Source organism: Austrofundulus limnaeus, unplaced genomic scaffold (assembly GCF_001266775.1).
Source record: "Austrofundulus limnaeus strain Quisiro unplaced genomic scaffold, Austrofundulus_limnaeus-1.0 Scaffold2, whole genome shotgun sequence".
NCBI classification, from domain to species: domain Eukaryota; kingdom Metazoa; phylum Chordata; class Actinopteri; order Cyprinodontiformes; family Rivulidae; genus Austrofundulus; species Austrofundulus limnaeus.
In genome coordinates this window covers 5,278,329-5,285,890 of record NW_013952404.1, presented here as the reverse complement: position 1 = coordinate 5,285,890, position 7,562 = coordinate 5,278,329, and the positions used below count along the sequence as shown (strand labels likewise).

General features: G+C 38.9%; 2 protein-coding genes across 3 annotated transcripts in view; both read right to left on the bottom strand.

Moving 5' to 3' along the window:
- Positions 1-1,316: 1,316 nt before the first annotated feature.
- Positions 1,317-3,603, bottom strand: gpx2 (glutathione peroxidase 2). The gene is made up of 2 exons (XM_014012217.1): positions 3,284-3,603; positions 1,317-2,056 (listed from the first exon to the last, which is right to left on the bottom strand). The coding sequence occupies exons 1-2, from the start codon at positions 3,584-3,586 to the stop codon at positions 1,703-1,705; spliced, it is 657 nt and encodes a 218-aa protein (XP_013867671.1). The 5' UTR covers positions 3,587-3,603; the 3' UTR covers positions 1,317-1,702.
- The window catches only part of LOC106520249 (ras-related protein Rab-15), a 6,370-nt gene continuing 2,352 nt past the window's right edge, over positions 3,545-7,562 (bottom strand). Inside the window, exons 1-7 of one of the 2 annotated variants that reach the window (XM_014012235.1) lie at positions 6,422-7,509; positions 6,258-6,318; positions 6,099-6,159; positions 5,946-6,023; positions 5,684-5,773; positions 4,866-4,931; positions 3,545-4,766 (exon numbers count right to left, since the gene is read on the bottom strand). In XM_014012235.1, coding sequence (XP_013867689.1) covers positions 4,614-4,766; positions 4,866-4,931; positions 5,684-5,773; positions 5,946-6,023; positions 6,099-6,159; positions 6,258-6,304 — 495 coding nt within the window. In that variant the 5' untranslated portion in view covers positions 6,305-6,318; positions 6,422-7,509 and the 3' untranslated portion in view covers positions 3,545-4,613. Of the gene's footprint in view, positions 4,767-4,865; positions 4,932-5,683; positions 5,774-5,945; positions 6,024-6,098; positions 6,160-6,257; positions 6,319-6,421; positions 7,510-7,562 lie in introns of those variants that run through there. The other variant, XM_014012227.1, reaches the window with a different exon arrangement.

Genomic DNA, 7,562 nt, shown 5'->3' with positions numbered 1-7,562 from the left:
TCTCTCTCTCTCTCTCTCTCTCTCTCTCTCTCTCTCTCTCTCTCTCTCTCTCTCTGCTCTGGAGTCTCGCGAGAAAAATTCCGAGGGGGAGAAAGCAAAGCGTTGCCGTGGCAACAGGGCTCACCTGTAGAGCACAAGGTGGGGGAAAAACAACAACCAGAAGAGCTACCACTCTGCGTTGAAAACATGGAATAAAAACTACGGAAACTAACGGAGGACAGCTAAAATGTTTCGGTTGCTGCTTTGTCTAATTTACTTTTGATGTAAAGCTTTTTTTTATTTGTTGTAGGTAGTTTGCTACGACCAGATGCTGTTATGTTTTATAAAATTAGCATTTCATCGATGTAACACCGAATTTAGGTGATTTTGTATTGATTTTGTCACAGTGTTACTTCCTGGGAAACCCATTTGAACTGGAATAAGGCCTGAGGCACAAAAGCTTCATTTACTGATCTATGACTACAGAGTACACAAATTAAAAAATTACCATTCAGAAATAGTCAGAATTCGTTTAACACACCACAGTTCATAGTTCAATTTTTTCAGATTACACAGAGAAACTCATCTCTTCAACATAAAGGATCTTTGGTGATTTTTTCTGCATACTGTTTGCAGTTGAGGCCCTTGACACATCTTCCACAGTATTAAAATTATCTTCTCTAGTATTTGCCTTACTAAAAAAGGTAATCATCTGACAATCAAACATAGACCAGCAGAGCTATGGGAAAYATATATTAATCACAAGTCTTTGTGCATCATGTAAAACCAAACACTGTAAAAGTAATGTGCTACAAAATGAAAGCTGTATGAAGTGTCAACAACTTGGGTGTTTGTGCCCCCACAGCTGAATACTTTAGGGCACTGCCAGGCCCATGTTGCCTGTGGCTCTGACATCATGAGCTGATGAGGATGTGAGCGAATGTGCAGGAAATCCAATGCTAATCTGCAGACCCTGCAAACAAAGCCCCTCTGTACAGAGAAAACTAACTAGCTGGATGACAGCTTTTCACACATAAGCAAGGTTGATGCTCTCCTAAACGACTGATTTAGCACTTGTCTTTTGGCAGTACTGCATTCCTGCATCTGCAAAGACTACTGGTATCAGCAAATTTCACTTGCAGCTCCAGTAATTTATTGTTCAAAGGAGACCTCAGAGACAAGAGGGCGTTAAAATTAATTCCACATTCTTCCTGCGGTATTTCAAGTCATATCATTTTATTCACTGCATCTATTTATTTGCACCAGTGTAGCACATCTTCACAGCAACTTTTACTGAATTTATGGTCCGAAAAGAAAGCGCCTTAACTGGAGACAAGTGTTGGTTTCCAGGGTTTTATTTTAATTTGTCAGTGTGTGTTTGGAATGTTAATTCATAAAAGCAGGACTGAAGTTTGCTGTTTGCAAGATTAGAAGAGTAGCACCATCTGCTGGCAACTCAAGCACAGGACAAAAAAAAACAAACAAGATGCAAAGCTACGCCATCCTAATGAACGAGTTCTTTAAAATGGTGTTCTTTGCATATACTTTGAAAAACACAAAGAATCTATACATCCACAGTTGTTAAGCACTTAAAAGGTYTCAGACGATATCCCCTCAGCTTTTCAGAATATCACCCTCATTCATTAAGGCTTTAACGTGTGGAGGGCAGAGTGTCGACTTTGACAGTTACAGATGGAAAGTCATTAGGAGGCGGAGGCTATTTTTAGGCCTTAGTTAATCTAAGAAGTCTTTGAATGTCAGGCTCTATTTCAATGGTGGGGAACTTTCTGCTGTATCTCTTAAAGGGCTCCCCCTCTGGCCCGATGAGGAACTTCTCAAAGTTCCAGGAGATATCCATCCTGCTGATGGGACTCCAGACCAGGAACTTGGGATCCTGCATGAGGGAGCWGGGGTCGTCGTCGGGATAGGGGAGCTTGTTTTTCAGGTAGGCAAAGACCGGATGTGTGTTTTCTCCATTGACGTCGCACTTCTCGAAGACACCGAAGTTGGGTTTGAAGCCACCACCTGGACGCACGTGCTGCAGTGAACTCAGAATCTCGCCGTTGGTACAGTTCTCCTGCAGAACACATTTCACAGTGACACTGAGGAATGCAGAATGTGATTTGTTTCCATTCAATTGGAGAGATTTCTTGCAGYAAAATCTAATTCCAGTTAAAGGGGAGGGGTATTATGCAACATCAAATGTCATTCCCTCATCAAAAACATACCCAGTGTTGCTTTGACTCATGCATGCAMGTTTGAGAAATCTTTGAATCTCCTGTGGTAGCCATGTGGATCTGCCTAAACACTTGCTGGTRCAAAGCACCGCCTATTTGTACAAAGCTCCTCCTTGGAGCTCAGTCYGCAGCCGTGCTCCCGCCCCACAGAGCCCCCCTCCCCTGAAGCATTGTTGTGCAGACGTAATGAAGTGGAAGTGTTGAACCAGTAAGAGGTTCTTAAAGAGACGGAGGCTAATTTCAAGGCGTTTAGATAGGCTTTGATGCAAAGTCAATTTTATTTTTGTCATATACAGCTTTTTCAAAATAACTTAAGGTAACATAGTTTTGTGTTTGTGGTATAGAATTGAATATGTGCCTGGAAAATACATAATACCCCACCTTTAAATGAACAGAATTCCTTGAAGAAACCCATCATCCTCTGCCTTTCCTGGCAGACTTGGACTAAGTTCATCTTTTGTTTAGAAATAGTAGTAGTAGMCATTTTTGTCAAACCTTGAAATGAACTTTTTGCTCAATTTCATGAAATATGATTTGAATATTTGAAGAAATTGTTTCAACAATTACAATTATTAAAATTTTATGAGTTGGTTGAATATCATATTCTGCAGGCTATGTATAAAGYTTATAAAAAYGTGTTACCTTCAAACATCCAATCTAATTTTATGAGGGRAAGCTGCAATAATTTGAAGGGATTACCAGTRTTTGTTAAACCGAAAATCTGAACAAATTTGAAGGACAGATGCACTTCAGTAAAAGGTATAAGTATGGAATAATCTGGAAAATGATTATAAAAGCATTGGATCAATTAAATCCTTAAAGGATTTAATTCATCTTTGTGTTTGCAAGTCAGTTGGCTTTGGCAGCCATCGTAATTCAAGTTGGCCTCAAAAGTTAATCAGTTGTAGATGTGAATTCAATAATTATTTGCTGAAAGTGTCATCAAAGTCTGTTTATTAGTTTATGAGACAATATACAATTAATAGACCGACTACACACATGCATCACTGGCCTACAGAAGAGATTCAGACAAATGTGACTGAGTGAAAACGTAAAGCTCAGCTCACCTGGTATCCAAACTGGTTACAGGGAAAGCCCAGGACCACCAGCCGATGGGGGTACTTGCTCTGCAGCTGGTTGAGCTCGCTGAAGTCCTGGGTGGTGGTGCCTCAGAGCGAGGCCACGTTCTCGATGAGGACCACTCGTCCCCGGAAGACGTTGAAGTCCACCGAGTCCCCCTCCAGAGAGGTGGCCCTCAGATCATAAAAGGTCTTTGCGATGAACGTCATATCGGCTACTTTGCTGCTGCACTGGAGGCGCTTTGGTCCTTTGGATGCGACGGTATCCTGACGCCGGGTCACATGACTCATTCAAAGCACAAAGTTACTCTTCACGAGTGTCAGATGGCCCTGCAGGAACCTGACCTCCGAGTGAAACGCTACACTCCACAAATTTCACACACTGATGTAACGCCRAACAAGCTCATCGCTCACTTCTTTTTAAAGCTCGCAGTAATAAACAACATCCATCTTCCAAAATATATTTCCTGTCCTCTGATTGTGTTTAGTTATTCATAAGAATCTGAATTTTAAAGTCTAAATCAACATGTGTCACCGGATATGTGTGGGTTTTTGATTTCTCCAATGACACGTATTAGTTTTCTAAGKCATTAAATATTGAACAGTGATCACCTGCGTCTCCCAGCTTGTGATGAAAAATGAATGGACCCCGTGCCTGAACTCCCCGTGCACCTGACTCCTTTAATTCAGTTCTAATTGAATCACCCAGCGAGGCTCACGTCACCCTTTTTAATTTTTTCAGAATGAAAATTGTAATTTATTAGCTTCTGTATAAATATATTCTTTGGAACATCATCGAAACAAGGTTCCTGCTTTAGGATCAGTCGYTGTGGCACACTGCACTGCTTTCGAGGAAATGAGTCCATCGTGTAAATTAACCCTCTCCTGATTAGTTTGGGTTTTCAAACCTAAATAATTTATGCATGTGCTCTGGTGAGTGTTCCTGTCACCATCATTGTTAACAATGCAAAAAGTATTTTATGGWTACAAACTCCACTTTGAGCACCAATTAAACTAAAATCCTCCCACATTGATAAATTGATGAATTTTGGCCAAACCCTGATTGTAACATTGTGATGATCTGAAAACTGAGGAAGCAGATGTGTGGTGCCGATCTGAATACTTGTCTGGTAGCAAGATTTCCAGATTGTGCCATCAAACAGCCGGCTGCTACTTAGTGTATTTACCGACAAGTTGTTTTCAAAAGTTGAAAGTAATCTAGAAATCTCCTGTTCAGAGTCTGTAGTGTCACAGGAGGAGCGATTACATTTACATCTTTAAGCTACTAGYTATGGCACTGAGAAAGACTTCCTTGTGTTTAACAGCCACACGTCCTCTGAGCATCATTATCCTGACTCCTCTTCTCTTTCTCCAGGACAGCGTTGTCCAAATAGTCGTCCAGAGATCCCAGCAGGCTGTCCACGTCTCTTCTGTGAGCCTGCAGCACCAGTTCTGTCACACGAATGAACGACTGCAAGCAAGGTGGACACACAAAATAAAAGCAAATCAAATCAGTTTCTGTAAAATCTACCACAAAGTATACCGTATGTGTGACSGATTTATTTCGTACCTCACAGATGTTGCTGCTGGTGGAAGCACTGGTCTCAAAGAACTCCATCCCATAGTTTTCCGCTAACTGGAAAAAGAGGTGGATATGGCTGAAAACCTGAAAGGTATTATTTTATGGCTTTATTTCCCTCTACAAGTACACAGATATGAGCTTTATAAGTCTGGCTTGGACAAAAGCTAAAAGAGACTTTTCACTATAACAAAATGTGGAAATAAACCAGTTTGATTGACTGATWTTGGCCATTTAGCCCATAAGTGGCCAATATCAGTCTCGTTTTTTAGGTTTTAAGCATTAATGCTCTTCCATGTGTCATTTTAAATGTACAACCTCTTCTAAGATATGTATATTTTAAATAAGCAATTATTGTTATACTTTGTTAAAATAAAATAAATGTACAATCTAATTTATTTATAAAGAAATTATAAAAACAACTGTCTTTGCCTAAATTGCTGCACACAATACAAATAGTAACAAGACTAAACTGGACCACAAAAACAAGCAAAAATAAAAAAAATTTAAAAAATATAATAGGACAAAACAAAACCACTGAAATGAAAGTCAAGTCTCACACTGTATTAAAGGCCAGTGAGTACAAATGTGTTTTAAGACGAGACTTAAAAATAATATTAGCTAAAAGTTTGAAAAGGTTCAGATTGGCATCGGTATCTGCCCCAAATAGCTCAAATCAGTCAAATTCTATGGTGCTGAATTGCAAAAACATTACCAAGTATTAATGTTTTTCTATATATTCAAATTGGAAGCTGTCTTAAAAAAACGCAATAAAAATATGTCTTTAACAAAATAGGGGTAAACCGAACCCTGTATCCTTGGTCCTTTGTCACTTGTCTCCTCATCTCCTCATCAGCCTTGTTTCCTACTAAAATTGTCTGCACATCATCTGGAGCAAACTTCAAAAAACAAACAAACAAAAACAAAGTATGAGACAAACAGAATGATGGTTGTGCTTTTGCTTCAACGYTAATCAGTTAAAACTTCAACAATGAATGCAATAAAACTGGACGATCATGTGCAGCCAGTGAACTGAAACAAAAAGCAGCACTACTGCTATTCAAGTCTTACTTCATCCACATCACTGGCCCACTTCGCTATGTGCTGGAAGGACGGCTCGTTCGTGATGTCATACACAAATACAATACCCTGCACGAGAGGAAACGGGCCTGATTAAAGAAAGAAGCTTTACTCGATAAGAACTTCACTCCTGGCTCCTTATACCTGCGCTCGCCTGTAGTACTGTTTCGTGATGGTTTGATACCGTTCCTGTCCAGCTGTGTCCCTGCACAGAAGATAAAACAAACATCCGCAAAACAGTCGGTTAGTTAGGTTAGTCAGTTCAAGTTCAATTGGATTTGTAAACATCACAATACAACATACCAGATCTGTACTCGGACTTTGGTTCCATCAATTTCGATTGTTTTCATTTTAAAATCAACTCCTGAAGAAACAAGAGGAAAGCAATATCAAAACCATAAATTGTAAAGGCCTTTAATTAAATACGATTCAGCAGGAATCCATTGCATCTAAAATTTGAATTTTACTTTATTTGCTTGAGGAGTGACAAACTAGACGGCCATCTTGCCAAACTGCTTCACAGTCACGTCAGTAAATAAAGTGGAAAAAGTCCATACTTCCTCCTTCTTGCTGCTCCTCCTCTTAGCTGTACCCTCTTTAACGAGATTCACTAACATCAAAATGAAAAACTGTTAAAAACTGAGATTTGGCCTCAGATTCAAGGCAACTTTGACATATTTTCATCCCAAGTACATTCTACACCTCACATTTTTATTTAAATATAAAAATCTTTACTTACAATAGACTTCATCTCCTTTTCTGATGTGGTTAAAATTATTAATAAACAAAAATATTAGGATAGGTTGGGAAAAGAAGACAGTGGTGTTTTGTGGTGTACCTCAGGGTTCTGTATTAGGACCTATTTTATTTATTCTTAATAATCTCCCTTTTGAGCAAGCATTTCAGCATTTTACAAATGTGCAACATCTGCTTTACATCAGCTACTGTTTATTCAAAAAAAATGTGAGTTTCATAGAGTCAACAAATTGTTTAGCTAACATTAAACAGTGGTTAAGTGACAACTACTTGCAACTGAATTTGATAAGAATAAACTTTAATTATTGCGCTGGAAAATAAGGTTCCTCAAATAAAAATTCCTTGGTGTTTTAGGTCCATTTGTCCAGTCCATCCTCAGAAACTTTAATGTCATTTGATCCCCCTTTATCTCGGATTTAATACAGCTCTCTACACACCACAGGTTCATCAGGTCTGTGGTTGTAGGTGGTACCCCGCACAATTTAAATCTCGGGATTGGTCGTTCCAGTCAGTTGCATTCCAATTCTGGTATGAACTGCCCCAATCTGTCCACATACCTGATTTCATCAACGTTTAAAAAACACCTGAAGATGTTTTTTTACAAACAGGCTTTTAGTTAAGTTGTTAGAGCTTTTACTGTGTGTATTCTATATACTGTTTTATTAGTACTTTTTGCAATTTTGGTGTTCGTTCTTAAATATGTCTTGCTTGCTTTTATTATGGAACACTTTGGGATTTCAAATCTATGAAAAGTGCTATATACAGTGGTTTGCAAAAGTATTCATACCCCTTGAACTTTTCCATATTTTGTCACATTACAACCACAAACATAAATATATTTCACTGGAATTT